Source organism: Phoxinus phoxinus, assembly GCF_949152265.1.
Source record: "Phoxinus phoxinus genome assembly, chromosome: 16".
Taxonomy (NCBI): Eukaryota; Metazoa; Chordata; class Actinopteri; order Cypriniformes; family Leuciscidae; genus Phoxinus; species Phoxinus phoxinus.
In genome coordinates this window covers 4,744,412-4,762,121 of record NC_136891.1, presented here as the reverse complement: position 1 = coordinate 4,762,121, position 17,710 = coordinate 4,744,412, and the positions used below count along the sequence as shown (strand labels likewise).

Below are 17,710 nucleotides of genomic sequence, written 5' to 3'. Positions count from 1 at the left end.
GTGGAATCATTGTTAAAAGTTACTAATGCTATTGAATTTCTAAACGGCTGCTGGTCCACGGTTTTATTTTATTTATGCGTTTTATTGTCCTTTTTAGTTCTTTTTCATTCTCTTATTTTTGTTCTGACCGTTTATGACTGTGTGATTATATGTTTTCTATAAAGACCCTTTTGTAAACACACTATACTGTTCAAAAGTTTGGGTTTTATTCTCATGGTTTTGAATTAAGTCTCTTCTGCTCACCAAGGCTGCATTTATTTGATCAAAAATACAGTGATGTTGTGAAATATTATTACTATTTAAAATAATTATTTTCTTTTTTAATATACTATATTAAAATGTAATTTATTCCTGTGATGCAAAACTGAATTTTCAGCATCATTACTCCAGTCTTGGACATGGCAGACATAGCAGAAAACACAGTTCATACAGTAACGTTCAAAACTTTGGAAGCCCTGACCTGGCCAATCCTGTGATTAGTTATCCTCTAAACTAAAGCACTCAATGCATCACTCCGGCATCTTGTTACCAGAACACTTAATACATCAAGAAAGTGCTTTCCAGTTCTGTGCGATATGCAAATCTCACATCTTACTGAAATGTGTTACCACAACTCGTGGTATTATGAATTAGTCTGGATGTGTGTGTAGTTGTTACCTGTGTGCTGAGTGTTACGTAATCCAGGTCTCAAAGTGATGAGCTGAGCAGGATTACATGCTGGATTTCCTCTGACCGAGACAATTCACATCTCGCTTGTCTCACGCTCGTCTGTGTGAGAGAGAGAGAGAGACACACACACACACACACACACACACAGAACGAGATATGATGATAGCATTTTTAGAGCATATCTTGACTATTAGGCCTTAAAAATAACATTGGATAAAATGCAATATTTTTTAAACACGTCATTGGTCTTGACCTCATATCTATTAAACAAAATCAAACAAGCCAATTTTGACACAATTGGTTCAATTGATAATCAATTGAATTGAGTGTGTAAAAATATATACATCTTATTTATTTTAAATACATCCTATACATTCATGTTCCTTGTTGTGAACATGGACTTGAAAATGCATAACCAAACCTAAAGGGTTGTAATTCATGAAAGGTTTGAAATCTCTTTTTAAACAAGACAATAAGATTATTGCACTTAAAACAAACAAAAAAACATTATTTTATACAAAACACATTTTTCGAGATAATTTGGACTAAAAATTTTTTTTATTATAAAATCAAACCAATATGTCTAACCAAGTTGTGTTCCAAATTTGAAGTTGATATCACAAAATGTTAGGAGCTTTTTCGCTGGTTCTGTCAATATTATCAATATGGTCTCAGACCTTTGTAATGATACGTGTTTTTTCAAGATTAGATTTTAAAATTAATCTTTTTTATGATAAAAAGTGCAGTAAATTTTATAGTATGAAACATGACACCGCCCACTAGGGGGAGGAGCCGCTTACAGGATTTAAAGTACAGTTTCAAAGAACGAATTTTTAGTGTTTCGAATTATACCTAATTAATGATGATTATTAAAATCTGATAGGGAAAAAGGCAATAAAAAAAGTGTGGCAAGTTAACGGTTAAAAAAAAAGAATTAAACATTCCCTAAATTTGTGACGCCCAAATACATCACGCGATTAATCGAATCCAAAATAAAAGTTTGTGTTTATATAATATATGTGTGTGTATTGTGTATAATTATTTTGTATATATAAACACACACATGCATGTATATATTTGAGAAATATTTGCATTTATATACTGCATATATATTTTTATATGATTTATATTATATATAAATGGAACTATTTTATATATAAATAACTTAATTTTCTTAAATATATACATGCATGTGTGTGTATTTATATATACAAAATAATTATACACAATACACACATATATTATGTAAACAAAAACTTTTATTTTGGATTCGATTAATCACGATTAATCGTTTACAGCCCTACTTTCTATAGTAAATGATGTTGCATTGACTGCATTCTACTTCAGAGCTAATCAGGATTCTGTTGTGTTCACACTCACTCGACGCTTTGAATAAATCTCCAACATATCAGTTGCTGAGCAGGAAAGAGACATCGGTGTAATTTTCTGCTAGATTGCAGAGTTATAATTACTCTAGAGATCAGCTGTACTGATGAGAGTATATTAGTATTGATCTGCCTACTGACAGTCTTCACAATAAACACACAGAATATGAAATAACTACCGTTAATCAGACAATCAACATGATAATTGAGTTTTCTCTTAAAGGATGATTCCAGTATTTAACACCTTGAGTCTATATTGTAGTTTGTTTTGGATGAACAAGAGTGGTGGACAACATTTTTTTGACAATGGTTCCTCTCTCGTGTTTTATTCGTCATTTTGTAAAATCCCATTGAATTCTGTTGAAGGACTGAGTGCTCGAAAATGACGAATAAAACACGACAAAAACTGTATTTCGCAACACTTTTTGTTTCTGGAACATCAACTAACATCACTAATCACTCGGTGAGTTGCAGTTTTGAAAACTAATGTTAAAGGCTGTTTTAATGACATTTTCGGACATGCCCATTGACTCCAATGTTAAATGGGTCCATGGCCAATTCTTTTATAGTCAAAAACTCGAGAGAGGAACCATTGTCAAAAAATTTGGTCCACCACTCTTGTTCATCCAAAACAAACTACAATATAGACTCAAGGTGTTAAATACCGGAATTATCCTTTAATAAAGTTATTAATTTACTCACCCTCATGTTCTTCAAAACTTTCTTTCTTCCAATGGAACAACAAAGGAGACAACAGAAGGTCCGAGCGGCTCTTTCTATTAAAACCATGACCGCTTTTTGGAGGAAACCAACAATTTAATGTTGCATTAATAATTGAAAAATAATTTATTAAAATTAAACTTTACAAATTAAAAATATTATAATTAATGAATTTAAACTACAGAATCCTGAGATGCGTTGAGGATGTTTAATGGCTGTGAAATTTAATCTGATGGAGGATCATGGGAAAGATTCAAAGATTCAACCTTGAGCAGAGAGCGCTTTAATACTGATCTACAGTATATGAACATACATCACTTTGACTTCAGAACACACACATCAATCAACACCATATCACCCCTGTTCCCAAAACGCAAATTGGTAAAAACGACAAAAAGACCGAAGTAAACAAATGAAGCATGTTTGAGTTTGGCATGTGGTACAGAGATCACAGGGAGAGACAAACCTGACATGTTCCTCATTCACATCAACGACGACATAACTGTTCATTCTGAGAGCAAACATGGTTAAAAATACAACATGTTTCCAAAATCCATTAAAAAAACTAAACACTTATCATTCAGGGCGGTACAAACACCAGAAAGGAAGTGATGTCACATTCAGCCGAAAGACTCTTCCTGTCTCGGCGACCGTTCTGCCGAGATAATAGCATCTCCAATCATCTGGGATTGTTCCTAAGAGGCATTGAAGTGTTTACCCAACAATGACTTAATCTTCACCTCGTGACAATCAGAAATGACAGTTGTCAGTAGTAAGTGTGTCACATCCTTGAATAGTTCGTTCCGTCTGAACTAAGCCAATTCAGTCGATTAATCTAATTCATTACTCAAACTCTGCTGAGAAATACGTGCATTTCACAGAAGTCCAAATGATACACAGTGGAAATAAACTGAATGGACCCCGAACCCTCATATAATACCAGCATTAACACACACGCGTGTACAAGAGCAGCGGTCGCTTACTTCAGTCAGCATCTTTTCAGCATTTCATACATGCAGAACTGCGTACACGAGTGTGATTGGCTGAGGTATTGACATTCATTATTAGTGCATGATATTTGCACAAACGTCAAAAAACAGGATGCAAAAAAAAAAAACATTATTATAAATTAATGTAAAAAAACAAACGTCACCCAAACAAATTTACTAATGATTTGGACAAAAAAAAAAGAGAGACTGAAAACCAAATTAGAGTGACTTCATCAGATATACAAATATCAAATTAATAGAGACAGACGATGATTTGGACTGTTCTAATCTGCTAAAACAGGTCTTCATTAATATTTTAAAATTAATTTCCACCAAAAGAAGAAGAAACTAATAAAACATTTAGCGAATTTCCGCTGGTTTTCACCGAGAGCTGAGGTTTGGCGGTTGGTTTAGTAATTAACATCACTGATAACGACCCACAGGCTCGTTTAAACACTTGTGCAGGGTGTCGAGTTAAAAAAAATCAACAAATCAAATAATCAATTATATTTTGCAAGAACATTTTCGTGACGATTAAGCGCATTTTCTTTCTCAAATTCTCATTGCAGTAATGCGAAAAAATATTTTGTCATCATTGTACTGAATATAGTAAATTCTCATTCTAACAATTTTTTTTTAATTACAATAACAAGAATGTTGAGGAGAAATGTGCTTAATTGACATGAAAATTATTTTATGCAATATTTTTTTGTTATGCAAAATATAATTTATCCTATGAAACTGCTTATGAAATTCTTCCTATGTCAGATGGAAAATTATTGACTGTTCGTGACATGCATTACGTTTTCATGGATTTAACTAAAACTGAAATGGTGCTGTTGAGTCGGTGTGGTGTGTGTGTGGGCGTGTGTGTGTGTGTGTGTGTGTGTGTGTGGGCAGTGAGGCAGCTCTAGAGTCAGTCCTTGTCTGGGTCAGTGCAGGTGTACCATTTCGTTTCGTCTGTCCATCCTCGTTCCCTACATCTACTGGTCTGTCAGCTCAGTGCTGCCTCCTGCTGGCTGGCTGCTGTTCACTCTGAGGTTTAACGGAGAGAAAGACCGTCTCTGCGCGAGTTGCTCTCTCTGTTCTCGGCTCGAGCTCAGTTGAAGCCCAGTCCGGCTCCCTTCGGCCTCTGAGACGCGCGGATCGGCTCAGTGATGCCTCTGCCTTCGGGGCCCAGGCCCGACCCCGGGGTCCAGCCCATGCTCTGCAGCATACGGTTCCCCACGTTTGACTCCGGGAGAGGAGCGGCGCTCTCGCCCACCACGCCTGAGAGAGACACAGAGAAACGGATAATCTGCATTAAGCAGTAAAGCTCGCTGATCCTTGTAATGCACTTGATGAGTGGAAAGAGTCCACAAGTCAGATCTGTAGATCAACCCTGATCTGCATCAAGGCCTGACATGCATTCAAAAACACACTAAATATATAAAAATGTGCATAAGGGTACATGATAATTAATATTTTAGGTTGAAGTTTATGTATAGGTGAATCACACAAACATGTCCAGGGCGCAAATTCAAAGGGCAAAATCACATAAAATTATAATACAATTATGTTATGATAAAAATAATATTAAAATGAAATATTATAGGATTTTTTTTTGTAATGTGATTTTCATGAAAATTAAGCACAATTACACCTTTCCCATAATGCATCTAAAGTTTAACTTTTTTATACATATCCACACACACACATATATAATTTCTCACAACCAGAAGTGTGTATTAAGAATAAAATCTGATTCCATGCTGTTGTCAATTGTAAATTAAGTGATAGCTAACATAAACTAACAACAAACAAAACTTACAGCATTTATAAATCTTGGTTAACGTAAATTTTTACATGAATGCATTTTTTACATCTCAGTTTGTGTAAATTGACATTAGGTATGTGTTATATGTGTTATAAACAAACAAAAATGAGCAATAGTAACAAAAATAATAACAAATTGGGTAACACTTTTTTGTTTTAGTGTTCATGTTACACATATTACTGCAATTAATAACTATACTAATTATAAGAACTATGTATAATAATAAGCAGCTCCAAAAAATGCCATAACTAGCATATTTAGTTGATCAGAATTACTGTTCTAATTTATGCAAATGCACAGCAGCATGAACACTAAAATAAATCGTGTTCAAAAATGTTGCCCATTTTTAGTTGATGCTCTTTAGCTACATGTTGACGAATTAAACCTGAATGTAAAGTACTAGCGTGTAAACCAGTGTTCCTGGACAGGGTAACTAAAGTAGAGAATGAGAGAGACATAACCCTGATGATACATGTCAAGTTTCCTGCTCCTCATAAACTCTAAATAGTTTCGGAGAAATGCATAATCTCAGCTCTGTGACCTCTGACCCCCGGGGACCGCAGACATGTGCTTTGCGTCACAGATCAGGGCAGGAAATGATGGAGTTTAATGAGGAAATGAGATCAGCACTGATCTGTCTGCTCAGCTGCCAATCCAATCACATAACCAGCATTGAGTTTACCGTTACCACGGCGACTCTTCCTGATGATGCATGCTGGGAATTAACTGGACACATGGGTCGCATGTTTCCATGAACCAATCATTTACATGTAGTATTCAGCATGTGGGTCTGATGAGAAACTTTTCAGATGATCCCACAATGGTGTATAACGCGATGAGTGTGTGTGTGTGTGTGTGTGTTACCTGAGGCTGACGAGGCTCCGACAGGTGCAGCTTTCCGTCGTCTCTTTATATCTCCAGTACACAAAGAGCCAAGATGACCACTTGTCTGTCTGCAGAGAAAGAGAGAGAGTTTAAGATGGTTATGCTAAAATTACATATTTTGAAAATCGACAACTTGGTCTGTCTATGGCAGAAATGGCACAGAAGAGCTAACTGAGGCTCGGCATGGTTAGCTACAGCCTTGTAAATGGACTTCAGTATAACATATTATTGCATTATTATAAATGATATGTATTTTTACCTGCTGGCAGTCTTAAGAGCGCAGCTTTTCCTGTGGCTTCTGTCGCTACGAGAATCCCAAAGCAACTGAACATACACAAAGTCACATGTTAAATGTAAAAACTTCACACATACCACATTAGTTTATTACACACATACATTAAATAAAGCATAGATTTATCTAAAGAGAGAGAAATATTTGAACATAGGGAGCAGATCTTACTTGATCTCTTCTGGTCCCGGAGCTGAACCACGAGCTGCAGAGGACACACAAATATGACCAAAGTATTATATCACAGTATCAGTACATTAACATATATATCATATTTACACTACTTTTAAAAAGTTTTAGATCGGTAAGATTTTTTTATGTTTTTGAAAAAAAGTCTCTTCTACTTAAGGTTGCATTTATTTGATCCAAAATACAGCAAAACAGTAATTTTAATAAATATTATTACATTTTTAAAATGCTATTTATTCCAGTGTTGTGTACAATTTTTAAGATTCTTTGATATTATAAATGTCTTTACAGTCACTTTTGCATCCATGCTGAAGAATAAAAAAATTAAAAAATCGTACAGATCTAAAACTTTTGAACGGTACTGTATATAATAATACAATGTTATTTTTCCTTTGTAAATTACCTTTTTCTTTGTAAAAAAAAAAAAAGTAAAAAACAACAACATTAAATTAAATTAATTTGAGTTTAATACTTTTAAATAAAATTTTTTTTTATAAAAAAAACTTTGTAAAAACATTTAAAAAAAACATGAAATTAAATACATTCAATAATTTAATTCAAAGTGTATTTATGCAACTAAATAAGCATGTGGTAATACCTATTTTATTTAGGCAATCCAGAAAATGAAGCTTCATCAAATCTGATTACTTTCGCTTTCATTTATAAAAAAGAATGGATGCAAATCCAATAAAAAAAAATCACATTATTCATAACAAATGAACAACTCAGACAGTGTAAAAACAGCTTCACACCATGTGAAGACACTTGAACTAAAATAAATTCTAAACACTAAAACTAAAGTCAGATTTGAAGCTGTTGTAAACATTGTGAAACGCTCCACTCTGTATTTTCAGTGTCTTCATCCCTCCCACATTTGTAACAAAGTGTAAAGGCCAATTCACAGTCCACCAAAACACGGCGACAGATGGCAACACACAGACACGTTGTTGAGTTTTGTTTCGTCACCACAGCTTGAACATGTTGCCGGTCGTGGAATGTCTGAGGCCCTGTTTCCACCTGGTATTAAGATGCATCTTTGAATCTAATGGACGGAATAAGCTCGCGTAATTTACATATGAACACGACCGGAGAAAACAGAGAAACGGAGAGCATCATCTTTAGTTTCTGCTCCGACAGCCACAAGACGCGCCGAGCGCTATGAGTGTGTGTTAGAAATCAGGAATGCTGAGAGAACATTGGGTTTGGTACATTTTTCATCTTCAAACCAAACTTGGGTCTTCAGCCGACAAAGTTTAAAATCCGTCTGGCTAGTGCACTTCTCATAATGTTTATGCATTAGGTCAGTAGACGTAGACGGTCAGTAGTGCAATCCGGTCGAATGTGTTTTCAACTACCTCTGGAAGTGGTCAAGCTCAAAACCTTTTAAACCCCGTTTACACCTGAATTATTTGGTGTCGTCCACTTGTGATCCGATCGGCCAAAACGCATTTTAATACCAGGTGTAAACCGCCTTTTCTACCTGATGTCATACAGCCAATCCCTATGTTGAGCTGTCAAATACCTTTAAGCCAATCAGGACTTACTTCTGAGGATCCTGGGATAATCTGGGTAATCTATCAGGAATTCCTTGAGAGGTTCCCTGTTAGGAAAGAGAATGAAAAATATCACATATACATACATAAATATCAAATAGTGAGTTCATATTTGAGACAAGCGCACATACCTGTGACTGCTGAAGGCAGGCCTGTCGTGCGAGCCGTGCTTGAAACCCTGAGAAACAAACCTTTGTTAAAAACTTTCAGAGAGATGACCTAACAATCAGTGTATGTGATCAATTTCTTTAAGATGAACAGGAATAAATAGTTTTCTCCAGGTATAATAGATCTTCTTAGAACATACACCATATTTTTTACTTTTATAACTTTTATAACTGTGCATTTTTGTTTTATTTATGTTTGTTTTAGTATGCAAGGCTACTGGGCACTGCAGGTTCTGTCAAATGGCGCTTTTCCACTGCACAGTACCAGCTCGCCTTGGCTCGCCTCACCTCAACTCGACTCGCCTCTGTTTGGTTTTCCACTGTGTAAAAGTTGTACCAGTACCTGCTTCCAGGTACTTTTTTTCGTATCACCTCCGGCGAGGTTCTAAGCGAGCCGAGGCGAGCTGAGGCGATACTAAAACGTGACGTGACACACGGGAGACTGCTGATTGGTCAGCGAGAAACGTCACTATTCACTGCGCCATCATTGCACGCGCCAGACGGAGTATCCTGAATAACCCCGGCATTTTTAAATAGTTTTGCCAGAGATTGCGTGATATACCCATTACTAATATTATGTAAAACAGCATACACTCGATTTCCTCCATTGTCCTGCGTGTGTGGGTAGCGGGTGTGTGTCGCGTCGCTATGACGACCACCAGGTACTATTGTGGAAGTACTATGCAATGGAAAACGGAGCGAAACGCGAGCCGAGACGAGACGAGCTGAGACGAGCTGAGTCGAGTCGAGCTGGTACTGGTAATGGAAAAGCGCCATTAGATAGTGAGATGCAGATGTATGATGATGATGAATGGGTGTATGTGGTCCTTGTGTCTATATTATGGGTTGTATAGCACTGTCCTCTGGTGGACACATATGTGAACTACAACTCATGCTAAAGTTCGTGTGAGGCCCAGTTTACACCTGGTATTAAAATGCGTTCGATCGGATCACAAGTGGACGACGCTAAATACAGGAGTAAACGGGGTCTAAAACGTTTTGAGCTCGTCCACTTTCGACTACTTCCAGAGGTAGTTGAAAACACATGCGACCGGAGTAAACGCTCATGTGACCGAATGTGTTCAAACAGCCACAAAAGACCGTCTACTGACTTAACATGTAAACATTATGAGAAGTGCACTAGCCAGACGGGATTTAAACTTTGTCGGCTGGAGACCCAAGTTTGGTTTGAAGATGAAAAACGTACCAAGCTCAATGTTCTCTCACCATTCCTGATGTCTAACACACACTCGCAGCGTTCGGCTGGTCTTGTGGCTGTCAGAGCAGAAACTAAAGCTGATGCTCTCTGCGGTTTTCTGTTGTCTCCGGTCGTGTTCATGTGTAAATTACGCAAGCTTATTCCATCCAATATATCAAAAGATCTGGAAAGCCCATACATTTACCCGCTCATAGACCCTCCCTTGAAGAAATCAGGACAGAAGTGTTTGAAAGTGGACAAAAGAAACGGATTAAAACACCAGGTGTAAACGGATGTGTCTTCCTCGCCTACTTGTGATCTGATCGACCAAAACAGATCTTAAAGGAACACTCCACTTTTTTTGGAAATAAGCTCATTTTCCATCTCCCCTAGAGTTAAACTGTTGAGTTTTACCATTTAAAATTACAAAAGAGTTTTCGATATGTTTCCTATTTAAAACTTGACTCTTCTGTAGTTACATCTTGTACGAAGAAAATGAAAAGCTGCAATTTTCCAGGCCAATATGACTAGGAACTATACTCTCATTCTTGCGTAATAATCAAGGAACTGTGTAACTACATGATGTAACTAACTACAGAAGAGTCAAGTTTTAAATAGGAAAAATATCAAAACTCTTTTGTCATTTTTTTGAGAGAGATACTAACGGTCTAATCAGATTCAATGATCTATGCTAAGCTATGCTAAAAGTGCTACCGCCAGACCCGAAGATCGCCTGAATGGATTCGAAACGGTAAAACTCAACTGTTTAACTCTAGAGGAGATGGAAAATTAGCCTATTTCAAAAAAAGTGGAGTGTTCCTTTAATACCAGGAGTAAACCGGGCCTAAGAGCATTTAAAACACACCTCTTTGAGTGCCCTGTGACATTAACGGGAACGCTCCGGTCAGGATGCTGTTGAACATGGGGTCATTGAGGTCGAGTTCGTTGGAATCTCTTTCCCACCACGGAACGACTCCCGCTATCCCACAAGCCCCGCCGGGCTCGCCCTCGTAGAACCAATCGCTCTGCTCGTCGTCTCCTGAAACACAACACATGCTGAACATGCGCTCTGTGTTCATGATATTCATGATATATGGTGGTTGTGTAATATATGAACATACACACCTTGCCTTCCCTCGTCATTCGTGTACAGACCCCCATCACTGCTGTTGCTCACGCTGCTCGTCTCACTGCAATCACACACATCACATGTCGTTTTAAGCCTTTTGTGTAAAAGAGTATCTCACAAAAACTTGTCCAAGGTCACAAACATTTTTTTGCACTAACAATATGAAGCCTATTTCTAAGACCAATAAAGGGTTAGTTCACCCAAAAGTCAAAATGATCCCATAATTTACTCACCCTCAAGCCATCCTTAAGTGTGTATGACTTTCTTTTTTCAGTCGAACACAATCGGAGTTATATATAAAAATATACTTTTCCAAGCTTTATAATGGGAGTGAATGGTACCTTTTTTTTGAAGCCCAAAAAAGCTCATCCATCCATCATAAAAGTAATCCACTGGACTCCAGCGAAAGGCCTTCTGAAGTGAAGCGATGTGTTTTTGTAAGAAAAATATCAATATTTATTACTTCGGTAGCGGCCGTACGCGAGTCTTGTTCCGGTGGAAGAGTGACCTCTGACCCGACGCAGTGATTATAGTCTGTAAGGTTATAATATGGATATTTTTCTTACAGAAAAGGCCCTGGAGCCGTATGGATTACTTTTATGATGGATGGATGCGCTTTTTTGGGCTTCAAAAAAAAAGGTACCATTCACTCCCATTAATTTAATACCAAATGTTATATCATAATATTTTTGTAATATAACTCTGATTGTGTTCGGCTGAAAGAAGAAAGTCATACACACTTAGGATGGCTTGAGGGTGAGTAAGTTATGGGCTCATTTTGATTTTAGAGTGAACTAACCCTTTATGATTGTTATATAAATATGACCATTATATAATTTAAATAATATGCAAATTTAAACAATATGTCATTGTTGTTTTTTTGTTGCAGTGATATATTAGTGTAATAAAATGATTCATTTTAGTTTATCATTTCAAATAAATTGTTTGCTTTATTATTTTAATTAAAATCAGAAAAAATGTAAGGCAGTAAAATATGACCATTATATAATTTAAATAATATGCTAAATTAAATAATATGTCATTGTTGTTGTTGTTTTTTGTTGCATTATGCATTTTTGCGCGTTGTGGTAATTGGGGTCGGGGTGTATAACTGTCAAAAATAATGCCGCCATGCAGTAAAAAAATGTTTTTGCTGCAAAACAGGATTTCATATTTTTCTTATTTTGGTTTTGGGTTGAAATTTGACCTGGGGGCTGTTCCATAAAAGCCGCTTAGAAAAGCGGGGATTAAAGTCCAAAACCCGACTTGAATAAACCTAACAAATAAGTTGGGGCTAAAGCGGTTTCATAAAAGGTAATTCAAGTTCACGCAATCCCACTAATTTGATCCAGGTTTATCTAGTCTAGATAACTGCGTGTGCACGCGTTTCTTAAGCAGCCCTGGAGGTCGATCATAGATCAAATCGATCCACCATCAAACTGCATATATTTTGTGCTGTTTTATGCGTTTGAGACATGGTGTTTGCAAAACGTACATTTCACAGGAATATTCTCCATCTGAAAATCTTAGAAAGTCGTGCAAATAGTTCAATTTTGCTGTAAACTTCACATTGAACGAGCGCTGCTGCGCGCATGCGCGCCAAATAGGAGCGCAATAATTCTCACTATACATTTTGCTTGGAAAATTAATAGGCTATGTGATATTTTATAACACCAGAAATATCTTCTAATTATAATAATTTATCTTTAGGATGTTGGATCAGTTGCAGTGAACTTATATCTCATTAAACTCATATATTTTATACTTATGAAACAATTGCAGAAGTAGGCCTAATTCAGGGAAGAATTTTTTTTTAAGAAACCAAATATAATATAATAAAGATACAAAATATAGTTTTGGGTTTAGGACCTAAGCTACTTTAAAAAAGTAAGAAATAAGTAATAAGTAATTAATACTTATTCAATTAGAATGCTGAGAATTACAGCTTTTAAAGCAATCTTTTTTTTCTTTTTTTTTGGAGAAAGCAAGAATGTTTGGTTACATTTAGTTTATACAGTGCATTATGGAGAGGATAACATGAAATTAAGAGCAAAAGTATACATTTTGAAAAGATATGTGCAACTCTAAAATCAAAGAATATTCCATAAAATAAAGGAATACATATTAGCCTATAACTAAATAACCTTCGCTCCCTTAATTCTAGTTATTTGTTATTTTATTTATTTACTTATTTAATATTTGATATTTAAATAATATTACTTTAATAACTTATTATGAATTATGTGTCATTATAAGAGTTTGATATAAATATGTGAATGTTTGATTTTTTTCCTTTTTTTTCATATGTAAAAGTGTCTAACTATGAACTTAATGGTTGTTGTTCTAATTGTTGTTGGTGGGTATTATCACAAAAGAAAAAAGTAGAAGGAAAAATAAGATTTATTGGGGGAAAATATTATGTCTTTAAAGGAACTGTCCATTTGTATAATTGTGTCAATTGTATTTGAATTGAAAGACATAATAAAGTACATAAAATATATATATGCTAAAATATTGGTTGTTGGACATTAGATGTGCCTTATTTAGAATTTTACATCTACAATTTAGTGTATTTTTAGGATAATAACTGTAAAGGGACTATTGTAATGGTAAATCAAGTGTAGGTTAATATAGCAATTACTAAGCTCAGATTCATCTTACCAGTTTAAATGTATACTGTGCTTTTGTAATTATTTCTTTTAAATGTTATGTTTCATATTTTTAAAACTATCTAATTAAATCACAAAACATTCAGCCAGTAAGAAAATAAAACCTGTAAGATATATATGTAAGGAATAATTGACGACAGGCCGTTGAATTATTATAAAAATAATGCACACCCGAGGTGGTAATGCGGTCACGACGCGAAGCGGAGTGGCCGTTACACCTCGGGTGTGCATTATTTTTATAATAATTCAACGGCCTGGAGTCAATTATTCCGCTTATACTACAGTTACCACACCTCGAAATATTGTTCAGATGATGTATTTCAAGACGTTTGTAAAGTTTTTGTCATTAAAACGCTCTTGTATGTAGGACTAATTCCTTGCGCATCTAAACCCATGCTCCGTTGCTAATTCCAAAACGTCATTTTAGAGTTAGTAACGGAGGTCTGAGCCGCTGACAGCAGAGTAATGCTGGACACACACACGTAACGACTAGAAACATTCTCTGACTGTGAATGCAGCAGATTTTAAACACCACTGTGAACACAGACTGAACGCGCTGAAAACGCGTGCATGATCAGTCATAACATAAGTATCAAATTACATTCATAACCGGCCTTAGAGAGAAGCATGTGCGTCAATATTATTATTTATTTATTAATTCAATTCGTTTTAATTAATTCGTTCATTCTTTTTTTCTATTAGTGACAGTAGACTGACTAATAAATGAAACACAAAGCCCTTTTAACAAGTATAGGCCTATATCAATTTTATTTATTTGTTATATTATCTTCAATAATTACGAAAACCCGTGCAACAGGACTATCAATTTATTTAAATATTCAGTTTAATTTTCTATTGATTATGAATAGGACTGTTTACTTTATTTATTAAAATTAAACTGCATGTTTTCATTGATTGTGAAGTTAGAAATTTGCAGATCAAGCGCATGGGGCTGCAGCTTTTTCTTGTTATGAATTGTATCGTATTGTCCGTTATTACAGTTGACTACGCGAAGTGATATAGAACTGTAAGGAGGTCAAGACCTGCCGGAACTACTTTAGCCGTGCGGTTCCCTGAAAATAATTGCACACCTCAGAACGTTCGTCAACCAATCAGATTCAAGCATTCAACGGCCCTGTAGTATAAACATGTATATAAACCCCGACATATATAGCCTATGTTTTTAGGTCTATATTGTCTAATTTATCATTGTAGCCTTATTTAAGTTGATTTTCTTTACTGTATATTTATTTTTGGACTTATAGTGGTTAATAAAGTCAAATAATGGTATGAGAGATTGTCAGTAATTGTGTTCCTATTGGTCAGTGTTAGAGGATCTGTGCAACAACTGAGGCTTAGCCTGACAGTTAGCCTGCCCTGGACCAGGCTAGTTTCCCAGCATAAGTTGCCAGGGTAACTGAGTTTGAACTATTTTAAGTTTGCTTTATGAAACAGAATCAACCGACAATAAGTCTGACTAACCAAAATAAGTCTGGCTTATACTCTAATCTTGGTTTATGGAACAGCCCCCTGGGCATGTTCCTGACAGACTTCATGAGATTCTGCCATATGAATACGTTATGCTGATGTGTGTAGCTGTAATTATTATATTCAGTGGATTTTAATAAAGGATGTTATTAATAATGTCACTGGTATATAAAAGATCTGCTACAAAACTAGAAGTCTAGTCCTAATCCGGATGACGGAGGAGTGTTTGCAGGCCACGATCGGAAACATATCAAGAAAATGGTCTAAGAACTAGAAAAGAAGCAACAATTGCTGATTGGGGTCTTGTTCTGAGAGACAGAGAAACAGGAAGAGGAGGGGCTACACGGAAAAGAAGATCACTAACCACCTGTCACTCATGTCCTCATCTGAGCCTTTCTGCTCCTCAAATTCCATCTTATCTTTGGCCGTATGTCCCGCCTCTTCGCTCTCCACCACCACGCCTTCATCCGCCGCGTCCTGTGCGAGTCTCTGCGCCGTAAACTTCCTTTTCTTCACCCTGTTTTTGTTCACGTCACTCCCTTTGGCTTCCGGACTAAACCCCGCCCCTCTGCTGCTTCCTACCACTGGTGCTCTGGGAGGCGGAGCCAGCATGGTGGCGACATCTAGTGGCGGATCCACAGCCATGCGCTTGACTTTCCGACGCCTCCGTAAACTTCGGGTTCCCAAACCGTCCGCTCCGCTCAAGTCGTCCAGCCAAATTGGCCTCTTCCCCCTCCCGGAGTCCGCGGTGAGGGGCGTCCGCCGCTTCGCCCCGAGCTGCTCGTCCGAGTCGCTGTTGTTGTTGTCACGTGTGTGAGCGCCCCCTGCTGTAGACGAACGGTAGTCTTTCTGCTCCTCCAGGCTGGATTCGGAGCCTTCGCTCAGGTGGCAGGTGTCCCACGGCGGGTGAGGGTTATCGGACCGCCGCTTCCGGCCACGGCGCTTGCGGGCCTGCCGTTTCAACAGGCAACCGACGGCCAGGGCGTGATCTCCACCGTCTCCAAACCCTCCACGGGCTTGTTCTGAACTCTCCTCCAGAGCCGACACCAGATCATGAACCAGCTCGTCCATCGTCCGCCGAAAGTGCCTGATGAGAATGAGTGATGCAAGTTGAATTAGGTGAAACATTCGGGAAAAAAGACAAAAACAAATATGATGATAAGGATTTAAAAATATAATTGTAAAGAAATTTGTTTCAAGCTAACGGCAAGCTTAACGGCAAAAAAAAATCCATGATTTTTGAATCATTGCCATATCATGCAAGTGCCACATAACGGTTCATTAATTTATATTTTTCTATTATAAATCAATATCTTGTATATTTTTTTAAAATGTATTCATTTTATTAATTTTTGAGGGGATTGTCAGTGTCACCAGGTCATCCACGATCTTATCCATGAAAGTGCCTGATCAAAATGAGTGAAATTAGGTTAAAATTAGAAGAAATCCCCTAATGAAAAAAAAAGGATTTTATAGATTGTACTCAGATAGCAATTAAAACAGAAAAAAAATATTATATATATATATAATTAAAAAATAATAGGAAAGTAGTAGAAATTAATATTTCATGATGTGACATGGCATTTAAAATGTGAATATATTATATATTCACATATTAAATGCCATGTCACATCATGATATATTAATTTTGTACTACTTTCCTATTATTTTTTAATTCTATGATTTGCCTGTTACTTATTTTAAGAATGTCCATGGATTTTTATTCATGCGTTTATTTTATTAATTTTTTTCAGCCCCAGAAATCACAATTGTAACTGTTATTTCCAGGTTTTTAATGACTGTGGAAATTTTTATTCGGTAATTTCCATAGACTGTAAAAAAATAAAAAGTAATTACCCACGGTTGGTGGTGATGACACCATAGTATTACCTTCTTTATGACAGTGTCCATCCAAACATAATGATGATAGAAACACGGTGAACATTTTTAATAAGGACTGGTTTTTATAATTAACAGTCACTATAATTAATCGACGATTTCAAGCTATGCCTTTAAAAAGCACACCACAGTATTAACGTTAGCCCAGTAATACAAAGTACTGGTACAAGGTCCAGTGATTGTACCAGACGGTAATACCATGGTACTAGTTGTAATAAATTGTTACAATATTCATGAACTGAGGTAACGTATATAAGAATACCATTGTAAATAGTCAAAAGCTAACGTTACATGATAATTCAACGGCAGTTTATTGTGAATGTGAGATGAGGTCAGAAATACACATCATGATCGGCTCTAAAAAGACTGATGGCAAAACACATGCAACCCCGCATTGAGACACCTACCAGCCGGTTCCCGCTTTACCGAAGCCCTTGATCTCGGCGGCGCGGAACATCAAACCCGCAGAACGCGACAAAAACTCACGGGAAAAGATCGAGGCCGCGCTCACATATCATAGCGCCACAACAACAAAACCGCACCGGAAATGGACAACAAAACATAAAAGACACGCATCCGGTGACGAAAACAGCGTACGCTTCCAAAATAAAAGCCGAAGATAATAATAAATAAATAATAAATAAATAAAATAAAAGGATGAGACA

At 36.6% G+C, this 17,710-nt stretch overlaps 1 protein-coding gene across 2 annotated transcripts; it reads right to left on the bottom strand.

Annotated features, from left to right (window-relative positions):
- Nucleotides 1-3,041: 3,041 nt before the first annotated feature.
- gpatch2 (G patch domain containing 2) lies at nucleotides 3,042-17,626 on the bottom strand. 2 transcript variants are annotated; one of them, XM_079639005.1, is made up of 10 exons: nucleotides 17,453-17,626; nucleotides 15,511-16,233; nucleotides 10,986-11,050; nucleotides 10,726-10,899; nucleotides 8,627-8,673; nucleotides 8,487-8,542; nucleotides 6,925-6,958; nucleotides 6,724-6,788; nucleotides 6,444-6,532; nucleotides 3,042-5,032 (listed from the first exon to the last, which is right to left on the bottom strand). In XM_079639005.1, the coding sequence occupies exons 1-10, from the start codon at nucleotides 17,500-17,502 to the stop codon at nucleotides 4,863-4,865; spliced, it is 1,473 nt and encodes a 490-aa protein (XP_079495131.1). In that variant the 5' UTR covers nucleotides 17,503-17,626; the 3' UTR covers nucleotides 3,042-4,862. The 2 variants fall into 2 exon arrangements, with proteins under 2 accessions (XP_079495131.1, XP_079495132.1); XM_079639006.1 differs by having other exon boundaries at nucleotides 15,514-16,233; nucleotides 17,453-17,608.
- Nucleotides 17,627-17,710: the final 84 nt, after the last annotated feature.